At 38.3% G+C, this 15,913-nt stretch overlaps 2 protein-coding genes across 2 annotated transcripts in view; one reads left to right on the forward strand and one right to left on the reverse strand.

Moving 5' to 3' along the window:
• LOC139148731 (solute carrier family 28 member 3-like) overlaps positions 1 to 15,913 on the reverse strand; it is a 47,147-nt gene that overhangs the window by 12,450 nt on the left and 18,784 nt on the right. The window contains exons 2-7 of the mRNA XM_070720203.1: positions 5,790 to 5,912; positions 5,189 to 5,302; positions 4,665 to 4,948; positions 4,234 to 4,375; positions 3,012 to 3,203; positions 1,702 to 1,863 (exon numbers count right to left, since the gene is read on the reverse strand). Of these exons, the coding sequence (XP_070576304.1) occupies positions 1,702 to 1,863; positions 3,012 to 3,203; positions 4,234 to 4,375; positions 4,665 to 4,948; positions 5,189 to 5,302; positions 5,790 to 5,909 (1,014 nt within the window). The 5' untranslated portion in view covers positions 5,910 to 5,912. The remainder of the gene's footprint in view (positions 1 to 1,701; positions 1,864 to 3,011; positions 3,204 to 4,233; positions 4,376 to 4,664; positions 4,949 to 5,188; positions 5,303 to 5,789; positions 5,913 to 15,913) is intronic.
• LOC139148541 (putative golgin subfamily A member 6-like protein 19) lies at positions 8,125 to 8,643 on the forward strand. Its single transcript, XM_070720029.1, has one exon. It carries the CDS (start codon positions 8,125 to 8,127, stop codon positions 8,641 to 8,643), a length of 519 nt encoding a protein of 172 aa, XP_070576130.1.

Below are 15,913 nucleotides of genomic sequence, written 5' to 3' on the forward strand. Positions count from 1 at the left end.
GTGAAAATGTGATTTACGCTTCAATTAAGGGCGAATCTATAACGCGAACTTGCCTCGGTAACTTAGTTCCGCATACGAAAACTTCACTCATCAGATAATGCTATGATCTTATTGTCCAATCAAGTCGATTGACATTGATGCGTCGCGTCATCTGATTGGTTTATGTCCAGTATCGTCAAATGTCGGATCCTGTGATTCGTCTATTGTTTACTACAGGTTCACCTTATACTTTTCACATGTTTCAAGCGACTTGCGACTACTCTGTTTGACTTATGGGGTGGGGGGGGGTCGGGAGGAAAGAAGAGAGGAAATTTTTCAAATTTTTTGAAAGTGAGGAATTTATGCCACGATAAGGATTTACAATGGAATACGGACCTTTACGTAGTTACGATCTCGGATTTACGAAGTCAACTGAATGAAACCGTATAATGCCATAAGGCTAGTATATGGTGGAGAACGTATGTAGTCATTTCTGGCGATCGAGCAGCGAGAGAAACGATCAGTCACCAAGGGTAAAGCTAATTTGCTAAACGACATTTTATCTTGAATGATGAGTCGAATAAGTCATAAAATACTAATATTTTAACGTTCAATACGAGGTTGAAAAAATGTTGGACTTTTTTCACGTTTCTAATTTGTTTCATGCCGTACTCATGGTGACTGTGACTGTACAGTCTCCACTTTCAAGCGTGGCCTCAGTGTCTCGACTCTAAGTTTGTTTCAACAAGTTTTAGGCCACAAAAAATAATTTGTTTCTGGTCATCTCGCGCATCATTTCAAACAGTGCGCGTCAACTTTTTTTTCGTGTTTTTCATTTGCCCCTATGGAAAAAAGGGGAAAATGTATCAAATTCCATCAAAAATTGAAAAAAAATTGAAAAAAAAAAACGCGTCGCCGCATCATTTTGCTACATGTCAGTGACCAGAAACAATATTTTTTTTTTACCTTACTCCTATGTTGTTGTATACTATACTGATCACATGAGATAGTTTTTACTGTCCGATTCATATTATTTTTATCACATCGCCAATACTGTTTGTGTCGTTCTCTGTGTTTATGATTGGGTTTGTGTGTGTGTGTGTGTGGGTCTTGATATGTCTATGTGAGCCATAGTGCGACGTAGCCGTAACCCGGCTGTCAAATGACAGCGTGATCCTTTGACGCTACGTTTCGAAACCAGCGTGCGGTCTCTTCCTCAGTCGCTTTTTGGTACTTGCTCTCCTTGGATTTTTGTTTCACTGTTTGTGTTTTAATGATTTTGAACAAAAATATCTATCAAACTTGATAAAATGCTGAATAAATTGCTCCTAAAATGCATAGAAAAAATCTGGAAAGCCACAAAATAGCTGTAAAAAGCCATAAAATCTCAAAATTTTCTAAGGGGAGACCCCCTAAAACGCCCATTTGAGAGGGGGACACATCTCCCCTCTCGAGCTCTCCCCCCCCCCATCTGCCGATGACCTTCAGTCATCGGCCGCAGCGACCTTTGGTCGCTGCCTTAACTAGTAGCCACCTGATAAATGTTTTCAGCCTGTTAGTGAAAGCCCTGATGTATATAAAGGGAAATCAACTCGTCACATTTACTAAGGTATAACAAGCTTACTTTTGATTTTACCTTACATACATCGAGTTACTGTGTGATTTTCAACACGTCAATGCAACATAACGAAATATAATTGGTAGTCACCTTTGTACACTTACATTACTGAGAAAGATCGCACATGCTGTGGCAAGAGACTCGCTTGCCGAGGTGTGCATTGTAAACTGCAAAAGCCAGGCCAACTTAGCAATAATTATCTGAATAAGACCAATGTGATAAAGTACCGCGATGATTGATCCAAAAAACAATACCAACGGAAGAATCTGAAAATGAATACATCACTTTTAATAATATTCATACCCGTAAGGATTGTGTACCCATGTAAAGCGGAGAATATTTTTGATTGAATCTGGCAGATATTGGTGATATAGTCAATCTTTTGCAATACATAACTCCAGTTGTTGGATAACTTGCATTTCAGATAGCTCTTAACCCGACCTTGAAATATGTTGGTGCTATCAGACATGTAACAGGCCATATCAATGACTTTGACCCTGTATCCTTTTTTTCCACAGAGGATGCTCTATAGCATCTGCAAGTTGTTATTTTAGAATCACATTTCGTCTCAGATTGGACCAGATTACGTCGCCTTGAATTGATTCCTTTCGATTTACGACGCCAGATATGACCCATTACAATTTTGGTCCCTTTACATTGCACATCAAATTGAATGTTCAAATATGTCTTGCCCTAAAGTCTGATAGCAACTGGTAACGTAATTGCTTGAAATTCATGTCCAAGTCATTTGTGTACACTCGGAATAGAATCTGTTTCAGAGGGATAGTATTCGGAAATCGAAGTTACGGTATACATATCCTACAAACAATCGTCACTGTAATAAGATGCATCATCCATATATGCACGCGTTATATGAAATGTCCAAAGTTGTTGGTCTTATCCAAGCAGGTGTTGTAGGCCTCAGGACAGGATTTTTAAAATTAGATTCATACATCACCATTACGACACCAAAATCCGAGTCCGACAGAACAGCCTTGGATCAGATCCTACGGCGATCATTTTCTGACGCCCGTGCCACTCTTTTTAAATCAATGGGTGGAGGGGTTGGGAGGGGGTTCAAGTGAAACTAATGAATCTACCACTTGGTCTACCATTGGGGGGGGGGGCTCATTTTGAAGGTCATGGAGTAAATAAAGTTTTCATCGCCTTATCCTTTTGAAAATCGAACATTGTTTTTCCCTGTAGAGTTTAAAAAGGGACGGCCGTCATTGAATTCCATATGTCGGTAAATATTGGGCATTCAGCTGTTACCCGAGTACCAAATTTAGCACCTTGAAGCCCGGTTATTTTATACAGTTATAGGGAGGAAATCAAGGTTTAAAATTTCTGTCAGACAATTTGGGTCAAAGTTTAAGTCTTTAAATTTCGAGGCGATTAAACTACCTGAACTTACTTTAAAGGCGAAAGCATGGTGGTACCACAACTCTCCGAACACAAATCTTGAGCCTGCTTCGGTGTAATCAACGAACGCACTCATTTGCTCGCCAAGGAATCTAAATGCTGAAAATCCCCACCATGTGCGTAGAATGACCAAGGCCAAGATCACCTGAAGAACCAGCCCCCAGATGACAGGTCGCCAACGAATCTTGAGAAAGAAATTGTAAACTATACAGTCATTGTAATGACAACAACCCAAAGAAATGTCTATGGAGAGTGTGGCATGTAGCTGCAGGGGGCAGAGCGGTTGAAAGTCACAAGTGTAGATTAAAGGTATACTGTCACCTGTTCCAATTTTACCACAGTTACCATGGAACGAGAAAATCTAACCAATCACAGATTTTAGGCGGGTGGACGCTTTTTGAAACAGCGCCCTCACATGGGCATTTTGAATACCAAGGAACGCTCATTTGACCATATATGGGCATATTTGGATTACAGGTGACTGTACACCTTTAATTACCGAGCTTTGACGGTAACTCGCTGTTTGGATAAAGCTACATTGTAACAATTTTGATATACTATGTGCGTGAATGATACTGGCGTTGTCGTCTCTATATATTTGTACACTTAGGTAGCTAATAAAACGGTCCGAGCTTGTCGAGTCCATTACTCCCCTTTGAATCGTTGAAATTGAACGTAATACTTGGCGTTGTACTTAGAATTTTTTTTTAACAAGTCACTATTAAAGTGATACAAATTATTTCACTAATACTACGTACTATTCGTGTAGAAGATTGATGAATTCAAGTTTGTGCTGTAGGTAGTGTTTTGCAAAATTTTAATATTTGTTAAAATTTGTCCATTATTACATAAATCCTCGGGCTTGGAAACATCCAATATATCGAATAGTAATGGCGACTAACATGGCCCCAATTGAGCCGTGAAAATGTCCCAAATTATAAACGGATAATGCACGGTATTTCAGTGGTCATTTGATATCAGTGGTAACATTTCATCCGTTTCATAACCAACGCTTGTATGACTGCCCGCATTCATTGAAATGTTCACTTTTACTCTAAATTCGTTTTCAGATTTTTTACTTGGACCATGCATCGCTTCGGTCTTTATACTCTTCCTTTTTGGATTAGCCTATTTCTTGTGCTATCTCTTCACTCAAACGTCGGCAAAATCAAACCGTAAATTGTACGGGTAAAACGATACAAAGAAAGCAGTACCTTGTCTGGGTGTTTGGAAAATAAGAACGAGAAGATCAGGATAGCAACTAGACCGACAAACGACATCATGTTGGATGGGTTCTTCGACGTGTCGATAATAATCCATACCAGAATCAACATCAAAATCACGATTGCTGTTACCCTTAGAAGAAAAATGTTTATCAGGTATTACAATATAATTTGAAACAAGGTTACCATTCCGCTATGCTGAACAATCTGGTTTATTTTCGAAATCTTGTGGCTATAGTAGGTACACAAGGCTGTATATAGTATCGTCTCAAAGTGGAAAGCCATGAAGTACAATACCTTTTTCATGGGAATATTTTGTTTACAAGAAGTTGTGGTTTAGTTAGGGCTCAAATTACAGTGTTTGGTTGTGAACCACTATCGTCATATAGAGGCATGATGATGATGCTTTCGTGTCGACGTACCATTTGACTCTGTTCCAATGTTTGTCGAAGAAAGTCGATAACGGTTGGCAGATCCCTGCATTGACCGCGTGTCCAAATCTGTCCCTGATGTACACATATATAAAACACACCACGACAAAAACTGTCATCGCCAAAAGTGCGCGGGCTTTCTCGAAGGAATTGTACATAGCACAGCTAAAATAAACGGAGTATAGAACCAGCAGGGTAACATTTAGTCCAATCTTCAGAGGTCTGTTGTACTCATCTAGAAATGTGTGCATACTGGATTGGATTCGTCTGACCCCCTAGGAGGAAGGTAGAAGGCAAAGGTTACTATTTATCCATTGCTTCAACGGAAGACACCTTGGACAATATTTGGCAATATACATAATTATGTAATTGCACATCGTCGATTTGAGCAAAGGACAACAGGTATACTACTTGTCAAATTTTATCTTTCGATTAACTAATGTTATGTATTGGTTATTATACTATATCTAGATGGAGAGAGAGAGAGAGAGAGAGAGAGAGAGAGAGAGATTTACCCTTGAGCAATAATTGTTCGGGTATTGAACTTCGCCATCGTCATCACACTCGTATATCACGACGCTCTCTTCTTCACGAATTTCTCTCTCCGACATTTGCTGATCATGAGTGTTCTACAGAATAAGATATTATGTAAAGGAGGCGATCTTGTACCAGTATGTAGTAGGGCATTTTATGAGCCATAAATTGGAACTGAAGTTAGCCTGCTAATTCAATGTATAATTTCCACACGATCGTTAAACGATCGTTTCACGATCCGTTGGAAGCCGTCACATCTATAAATGCCAAGTAGCAAATATCATCATCGTTATACATAGATTTACTAAGCGGGTTTTTAATCATGACTTTTGTTCTCAGGATATTGAACTGACGCTGACAGTAATTCACACCCAACGATAGACCCTCGTAGATTTGTATTTCTTGTACACCTTTAAATATTTGAACATAACGCTTGTAATCAAACACTTCCAACTTATGCCATGGTCAGGGTTATTATTTAAACCAAAGGTCGTCCATGACAGGCTGCGGCCACTCAGCTCCATGACGAGTCATATGTCAGTTTGGGTGACTGCAGGTGACAAAGTGACCAAAAACACCTACTTCATTTGCCTCATTTTCTACACACTGAATCCTATCATCAATTGAGCAGTTTTGTGGTCCTATTCCCATCTCGGCTTGTTCTGCCATCTCCATTTGTTCAATCGCAGGTTTCTTTACCATTTTCTAAGAAATTGACATTAATCGTGAAAACGGGCGAAAACGAAGTAAAGAAATATTCCTGAAGATAATAAATAAAAAAATAAATTAATTAATAAATGAATAATGATAATTTCTTGATGATGATGATGATGATGATGATGACATTATTATTATTATTATTATTATTATTATTATTATTATTATTATTACAAGTTTAGGGGCTATAAGTATTATATAGAAATCTAATAGGCCTAACAGTTCATTGAAGCTGTTCTGAAAGAGCTGTTGTTTATTTTAATTTTGTCAGTAGGGGTGTCGTACGTATATTCTTTCCGCCCGGTTAGGTGTTCCTTTTGACATCACTACCCTTATGAATATTCATATACTTGCAAAAACTAACAGTCGCTTTGTCTAGCAGCGCGTGCTCACAGCTGCTAGCTGCTGAGCTGCACAGCTGCAGCGTAGCCTTCGAATGCAGGCCCATCGTGGCAGTCGTGGGCATGCACAAAACAAGGCACAGCGACTGTGGAGAGTCTATGCCAGTGTAATTGCCCTTGTAAACGTATCTTTAGCGTGGCATTTGTAGTTGTGGCGAAAACCATGAACCCTCTCCCTATGCTGACGTTGTTGGTTTTATTTTGTTCATGTGCATTAAATGTAAGCAATCAAGGAAGTTTTGGAATGGAAATAGAGCAAAGACATGAGTTTCCGCGAGATCTGTGCTACAAATATAACTTTACGCGTGCGCACTCTTCTGCCAGTGTATTCTGCCAATATGAGCATGCGAAATTGAGTGAACATGCGCGTGAATGTGTAGTCTGTACACTACGTCTCGTGCTATAATCATGTCCTTCAGCTTTGCATGTTGACATAAACTGGAATTACTGCAGAGAATACTTCACATGTGAGTCTCTAGGGTAACAAGTAGGACGTTTAGGAAATACTTTCAGAAAGTTCACGCCGCCTGTGGCCATTTTATGGAGTATATAAGCTTATAGTTATACGTACCTGGAGCGTATACAGTATTTCTACTGTACAGTGTACATATTGCCGGATAATATGCGATGGAATTTTGCGTTTCACGTCGTTCAATCATTCAGATGGAAATGCCGCCCTTCTCCAAACTTTGAAAAAAAACAGGGTGACAGATTTGGAATGCTAACTCTTGTATATCAAGAATGACGTAATTTAATAAGAAGACATTTGTATTCGAGCACGGCTACAGTTTTTGATTCGAGAACTCTCATCATGGACCGTGGTTGTATTCAACAATCGAGAGGGCTAGGGTGAGTCGAACTTTTTCCTATGTCCATGTAGCACTGGCGCAAAGATAAGCGAATCCACATGCCTTTGGCGAATCAATAAATGCGTTTTTCACCAAGCTGAAAGGTTGAAAGATCCGTCCGTCACTTTGGGACGAGGAAGATAAACGCAGTCAAACCCAGCTGGGCACATAATGTGACTGTGTTCTGGAAATTACGAAGACGACCGGCCGTGCGGTGGAACTTTGCAACACAGTTTCAATATCTGAACTGATGTACTTGAATGACAGGCACGGGAAACGATGGCCAATAAAAACGCCTTCTCGTTGCATTTTGATAATAATGTATCAATCACAATGACACAGAAATTATGCCTCCTCCCGGCAGAAGGGCCATGGCCAATTTTTAGCCCTGCTACAGTATGTCTCAGTGCTGAAAAGGTTATGTTGTTGTCAGGTTGTCATGGCGACTTTTAAAATTTGCATACAACTCTGAGAGTGAAACGGGTTGTTAATAGGTCACAAAACTTTTGAGTCCCACTGTCGTCCATTATACCTGTTTCCTTGGGTATTAAAGGGCCTATGACATGATTTCCAAAGTTTTTATTTTTTCCCTCCAAAAACTCAGCTAGGGGACCTGTCCATGGATTGCATATTGTGTCCGTTCGGAAAGATGTGCGCGAAGGCCGAAATTTCACTCCTTTTTGATGCCTGGTTATCAGAGGGCCTCTTCGCACCCGAGCCAGGCAGCGGTATTCGCATATTGACCAACAGGTAAAATTGACGTCATTTGAACCAGGCTATTGTCAAGAAAGTGTATTTAGCGATTCTTGCATAAATTAGACCACAAGCAAAGTCAGCTATATAAACAGTGCTCATATATGGAAAGCCATAGCTGCCTTATAATGTATGATAACTATATGTCACCCCAATAACACATTACATGATGCAGATATGTCATTATGAGATGAGGTTATGCCATTATGTGATGAGGACATGTTATTATGTGATGATGTTATAGCATTATGTGATGAGGATATCTCATTATGTGATAATGATATGTCATTATGTGATGAGGTTATAGCATTTTGTGATGAGGTTATGACATTATGTGATGAGGTTATAGCATTCTGTGATGAGGATATGTCATTATGTGATGAGGTTATAGCATTTTGTGATGAGGTTATGACATTATGTGATGAGGTTATAGCATTATGTGATGAGGATATGTCATTATGTGATGAGGTTATAGCATTATGTGATGAGGATATGTCATTATGTGATGAGGTTATGTCATTATGTGATGAGACAATAGCATTATGTGATGAGGTTACGACATTATGTAATGAGGTTACAGCATTATGTGATGAGGATATGTCATTATGTGATGAGATTTTAGCATTATGTGATGAGGACATGCCATCATGTGATGAGGTTATGCCATTATGCGATGAGGACATGTCATTATGTGATGAGGTTACAGCATTATGTTAAAAGGGTATAGCATTATGTTATTAGGACATATGATTATGTGATGATGTTTTGCCATTATGTGATGAGGACATGTCATCATGTGATGTGGGTAAAGCATTATGTGAGAAGGGTATAACATTCTATTATGAGTTCACATGATTATGTGATGAGGTTTTGCCATTATGTGATGAGGTTATGGCATTATGTGATTAGAAAATGTCATAATGTGATGAGCAGATGGTGATGTGTCGTAATGTGATGACAAACGGTCCTCACTGACATTGAAGTAGGCCTTATACATATCCCATAGTGCATAGCTTCATGTTCAGTCTGCCATATTGAATGGAAATTTGCAGTCTTCAAATATGGAGTCACTGACAAGTATTTCCAATGTGCTGCATCAACTGAACCTTGGACAGCTATCAAGGACATTCGAAAAGGAGAAAATAACGCCTGATATTGTATGTAAATTATCAAGCTATGAAATGGATTTGCTAGGTTTGAAAAATCCTGCTGATCAAATGGCTTTGCGTACAGCATGCATAACATTTGGTTGTCGTAATCCTCCCCGAGTGCATGGTGCATGTGGTGCTCCTGAATTTCTCATACGAAGGGACATACTGGAAACTCATTTGGACCAAGGTTTCAAGATCTCAGAAATAGCCTCAATGCTCATGGTGTCAGAAAGAACAATTTACCGTCGAATGGGACAGTATGGTCTCAGTAAAATGATGTTTAGTGACATTTCAGATGCAGAACTTGATGATCATGTTGAGGAACTAACAAAAGAATTCCCCTATTGTGGGCAAAACATGCTGAAGCACTTGCTCATGGAAAAGAGTGGAATAAAAGTGCAAAGGGCCAGACTTAGGGACAGTGTATGCCGCATAGATGGAGATGGGGTTGAAGCAAGGAAAAGTGGTAGGTTACAGCGTCGAATATACAATGTTAAAGGTCCAAATCACCTCTGGCATATTGATACAAATCACAAACTGATACGCTGGAGAATGATCATCATTGGTGGTATAGATGGGTTCAGTCGACTTCCTGTAATGCTACAGTGCAGTGATAATAATCGAGCAGATACCCTGTTAGCATGCTTTAAGTCAGCTGTTACATGCTATGGTGTTCCAAGCAGGGTTCGCTCAGACCAAGGCATGGAAAATGTTGAAATTGCAGATTTCATGCTACAGGCGCGAGGACTCAATCGTGGCAGTATGATAACAGGTAGCAGCGTTCACAACCAGAGAATTGAAAGGTTATGGCGTGATATATATGAAGGAGTGCTTGCCTTATACTACCAGTTATTTCACTTTATGGAGGACAATTTCCTGCTGGATCCATTAAATCCTGTTCACATTACAGCCCTTCATTATGTGTTTCTGGACAGGATCAATAACAAACTGGAACTCTGGCGAAATGCCTGGATTTGTCACAGAATAAGGACAGTGGGTTCATCCCCACTTCGTCTATGGGTTGCAGGTCAGTTGCAAAATCCTATTGGGGTAGACCTATCTGAGACTGAAATTGCCAACTATGGTGTTGAAGGATATGTTGATGACTTTGTAGACTTAGAACAATCCAGACCAATATTGAGTGGTTCTTCCTTGCAACTAAGTGATGAATGCTTGGAACTCCTTTCACAGGCAATATCACCAACATGGTCATCAGAGGATTATGGTATTGAACTTTATAGGAATGCATTATCAATTATTCAAAACTCTGTGGGAAATCATTGAAGTAACCTTAGCGCAAGTCAGCTTTTAAAACACAATTAGTGCATTTATACATTTCTGAAAGGAGAAGTTTACCAAGGCTGATTTTTACAGATGTGCTAGCTATGAGATCGCTTATTCAAGAAACACAATTTTTGCCATTTATAATGCACCCTATTTTTCACAAAACTGACCAAAATAATTGCGGAAGTTGCATTTTAGGGCTTCCTCAACTTTTTGGATTTTGATTCATATGAAAAAGTGCCAAGCTTGGTGCTTTTATCACATGACCATATCCAATGGGTATAACAGTGTTTGTTCACTCATGCACATACACGCATCATCCGACATGAATGTCAATGAGCAACGAACGATACAATACCCGTTGGGAAATGGTCCCTGCTGTAACATGTGTTGAAAGCGCCAAGCTTGGCTTTTCCCATGAATCAAACCACAGTCCCAATAAACACACTGTGATCAAACCAATGAAGTTGATGAAACCTTAGAATGGAATATCAACCACTATTTTTGGCCAGTTTTCTATTTAAAAACCCATGCAAGTTACATATATTACATATATATTTGTTATATAAGCTGTTAATTAACATGGTACTGCTAAATATATCACTCTTCAGCCAGGTGTCTTTCAGATCAATATCTGTACAATGTTACTTCAAGTGTGATGCTTACTGATTACAAAAGTTCATGAAATGTAAATTAGCATTCAATTGATATGGTACTTATCACACTATCTCATTATTAAGAAAAGCTTATATGGTAAGTTTCATGATATTTGGTGCAGTAAATCTTAGTTTATAACCCTATGGTCATCATTCTTCCCATAGACGACCATGTAACAGAAAAATTAAAAATGTGATAACTTCATAAATATGCAAGCCACGCCCATCAAACTCCAATCAAATGTTGCCGTTTGATATTTGAACCTCTGTACCATATTTGGTTGAAATCTGTTCAGCCTTTCTTGACATATCATGTTAACAGACAGACAGACAGACAGAAAGTGCCACAACAACAGCTCAGGTGACATAAACATGTTAGCTAAAACTCAACCTTTGTGAAGCTCTCCTTTAAGACTACGTGACGGTTGTTGTATACTATCTCCTACATGTTGATATTTCCCTTTGCCTTGAATCCATCAAATAGAAATTTAGCACCAAATCAGTGTTTTACATTTGTAATGCTTGAAATTTATATGCACAAATTTGTGTTACTCAGAGTACTGATTATCATGATTATTGAAACTGTAAAGGTCCTGTTGATAATCAAATTACATATCCTTAATCATGAAAAACATAAGATAACATCTCCACTTAATTTTGTAATAACAATCTCAGTACAAATTGTGACAGTATTCATTCAAAGGCATATATTTTCAGTTTCTATAAAAAAGATTTATACTCTATTCAAAGTACACAAATTCAAAAAGATATTTGTGATCAGAAGCAAGACAGTGAAGTGGCCTAATTTTTTCATTTCCACCCAGTGGGATTTAATGTCCTATATTGCCTGCTTTACTAGCACTGTTGCCAAGTAAGGTCATTCATTGAAACATTCACAGTTTACTGCATGAATGGCAATCATTTGGTCTTGTGCAACATATTTTTAAAAGTTTGTGTAGACATGTATGGCCATATGTCACCTGGCTGGACTTTATTTTATAATTACTTCCGTGTTCATAAGTGGTCTTACCATAGCAGCATTCAACTCACAGACATCAATACAAACAACATTTACTTTATATAATGTAAATGATAAACATATCACAGTGAAAACCAGTATGTTAGTATAACATGTTTATTAAACTTGGTAAAAAGGTGGAACTCCACTGGACATAGCAACTTACAGAGAGAGCACATTTGCCAGCCGATTATGTAACCGAGCTATTCCTGATAAATGACCCACAAAAACACTTTCTTAGAGAATTCACCACTATAACAGCTTATAGACAGACTTATATTGCTTTCATTTCAAACGTGCAAAGTAGATGTAGACTTTCAGGGATAGAAATACTTTTTTATTTCTTGTGGCAAAAGTTTGCCACCGGATATAAAATCAGGTGGCAATCATGAAAAATCTGGTGGCAGTTTGTGATCGGTATAATACAACATTTGTCATTGCCACATACTCATTCTAATTTATAAATTCTTGAAAATATGGTGAGTACACGTCACAAAAAATCAACCCATACTGCAGGCCTCAAAAAAAAATTTTCAAACTCACAACCGTGGGACACGTGAATTTCATTTTTACTCGCCCGAGAGGAAAATTACTTGCCCTAAATTTCTAATAACTGTACTAGTAATTTGTAACAGAAAGCAAGAGTTTGGCCATATGAAGTGAATTCAAAGAGGGAAAAAACAGATTCAAACATGAACTACATTCTTGTTTAAATGAAGGACTATTACCAAATCTGAAATGTCGCAGAAGAAATGTGAGACTACTTTAGTTTTTTTCTGTAGATTTGGCCATCTATAAAACATCTTTGAATTTGGAATTTTTCCACAACCTAATCCGAATTAAAATCTTTGCATAAGAGTAATAAGATTGTGTGATTTACAATGTGCATGGCTGGCTGCTGCTCTTTATTATCAAGCTGAGATCACAAACAACTGCTCTGCTAGTGTTTATCTGCCAATGCATACACATGTACATCTGCAACCCTTTTACCTGTTTACATGTTTACTCACTGAGCACAGCCGTCTTTCAAAGTTTTATTTTGATAAATGTATTCGTCAAGAGAGCAGATTCAAGTTTCGTTTTCGTTACTCTTCAGTGCAGATTTGTTTTCTGTAAGTGAGAGCCGATCCCTAACAACCAAGGTCACGTAATTTGAAACTGTCTGCATCTCACGCACTACGTAGCTGCAATATGTGGCCTCCTTGGTCGACTGAGCCCGTTTCGACTACGATGTAAACTTGTACTTTTTCATCTGGGTGTTGATTTACGTTGAACAGTAAGCATTGCCGAGATCCATGGCTTCGAATAAGTTTACATCCATTTACCAAGCACAGGGTGCAATTACACTATCGCGTGAAGCCGATCGACTGTCATACGACTCGTGCTGCACTTGCACAAAGAGAATGGCAACCACTGTCAAGAGCATACCACTTTACGGCACACATACAAAACAGTGAGTTCACTCCGTGTCGTCGGAGAGAACATGTCGCAAAACTGTATTTTTACGACTTTTTGTGTTTTACAACAGCAAGAACGATTATTTTGCGATGTCGGGCGGATTTTCAAGGGTTTTCAGAAAAAAACTTCTGAGAGTTGAAGGACTTACAATGATTGTAGGCGTGTACAGACCTAATGAAATACGTTTTCAAGCTTGAATTGTCCAGAGCTTAGTTAATTCAACCGCTGGTGCACTTGCCCGTCGGACGGGAAGCATATTGATTTTACTTGCCCGAACGCAAAATTCACTAGCCACGGGCGTCGGGCGATAGGAATTTTTGAGCCCTGTACTGGTTAATGAATTGCAAGTATTTATTGTTATTTAATTCATGCAGGCTGTAGTTTGGCTTTGTTTTCAAAATGTCACAACATGTCTTATCTTGTGCCGTACGACTGCATATGCGGCTATCACAGAGGGCAACAACATGTCCAGTGTACAAAAGCTGCTGTCATCGATATGGAGATTAGCCAATCACAAGTTTGGATTCACGCTGTGTTTTCATTCATGCCAAAATGTCGCAATTAGTTTGGGTTTGTTTTTTTTTGGCTAATGAGTTTTTCCGCCGTCAGACATAGCGTGTTCCTTCAGACTAGTGTTCCTTCATTCAAGCTGTAGGATCGATGACATGATGACCCAAAATTTAGTGGCAGAAAAATACCACCAGAAAAAAAATGTGGTGGCAGATTGACAGTTTTTGGTGGCAAATGCCACCATTGCCACCGATTATTTCGATCACTGACTTTTGTCCAGAATTTTAGAACAAAAGTTGCTATGTATGGTGGAAATAAATTTGAAGTGTGAAAGTTTCTGAATTAATCAGCTGTTGTCAATGCAATTACTCTCATTACTCTCAGTGGTATTTCACTGATGATATTCCCAAAACAAAACCAACCTTCATCAAAGGTCATCAACAAAAATCATCAAAGAAAAAGTAAAGCAACGCTGTTTGCTTTTAACTGAGTGATTAGGTACCTGGCTATTGATGTACATAACACCGTAAAAGTAAACATTTTTGCTTTTATAGACTGAACAATTTCAATGTATTTCAAAATACACTAATTTGATTTTAAAAGCTTGTCTCAAAAATCTGAAATGAGAGCAAATAACACAAGTTTGCCTGAATCGAAATTGGGGCTTTGAGTATTTGACTCTTTTATACAACATTTTTGCATATCTGAGAAAATCAGTGGCAAAACCTTGCAAGTTTGTGTTCCTAATTTGAATAAAAACCTCTATCAAGTACAAAAATTTGGCCATTTTCTCTCACCACTGTCCCAACCATATCTACAAATCACTAACCGTACTGGTGATGACAATTTAAACACATGCACTGATAACAGGTATATACAAGTAATATTCATACCAGATCTTCCCATTACTGTTCTACATTTGGATGGGATTCTAATTCACATTGTCAACTCAATTTTCAAGGGGTCAAAATGATTGAAAACATCATCAGAAGGCACCAAACACAATTGTTGTTCTATATTTCAGCTTGATTCTGTCTGTCCTTAATTTGCTTTCAATTTAAAACCAAGAATATCATTGACCTTATCAGCATGAAACTGGTGTTGCCTTAAGAAATCTCACAAGTGCCTACTCCCAAGCCCCACCCCACTCCCTACCTCAACAAAGTTATACGACATACAAATGCAAATTCTGAACTCTCAACAGTTCACCCTGTCACACGTTTTTTTCAATCAATCATTTAAACAAATAGCTACTTAATGAATAAAAATCAAGTTCTACCTACTGTACACTAAATGTTGTTTAAACACATACGGATATTTTAAACACATTTAAGGCCTAATATGTACTTTCCTTGTACAAGTCAAAACATATTTTTTCTTTCTAGTCACGAATGATGAAAATTAATATTCAACAAGTCATCGCTGATGACACAGTCCCCGCTTGATTAAGGTATTTGAATTATGGTGTCTGAATTATATGTATTGCAGCCTCAATACAGGGGCAAGGGGTGAATTTTTAATGTAAAAAATCACATCAAGATGGTAATGTGGCAGCCATGTTTTTGCATTCGGGAGGGTAAAGTTATGGCCATTGGTTTTTTCAATGGCAATAGTAATACTTGACATCTTTTGGCGATTACGGCCTAAACAAACTTGTGATGCTCTCTGACCATTGGAAAATGACATTTACAAGCAAACTCCTGACATTTTAGTTGCAATGTGCATCCTCCTAAATATGGTACATTTTCTACCTAATTTTGAATTAAATACCCAAACAGCACAATAAATGATACCAGCCAGTAACATGACGAACTGTTTTTTTCAAAAAATTGTGTGCCACATTTAAATAAATTGAAAGGCATTTGAACACAATGATAAGTTTTTGTTGTGCCAAGTGTAAACAAAATTGA

This window comes from Ptychodera flava, chromosome 13 (assembly GCF_041260155.1).
Source record: "Ptychodera flava strain L36383 chromosome 13, AS_Pfla_20210202, whole genome shotgun sequence".
In the NCBI taxonomy this organism is placed as follows: Eukaryota; Metazoa; Hemichordata; class Enteropneusta; family Ptychoderidae; genus Ptychodera; species Ptychodera flava.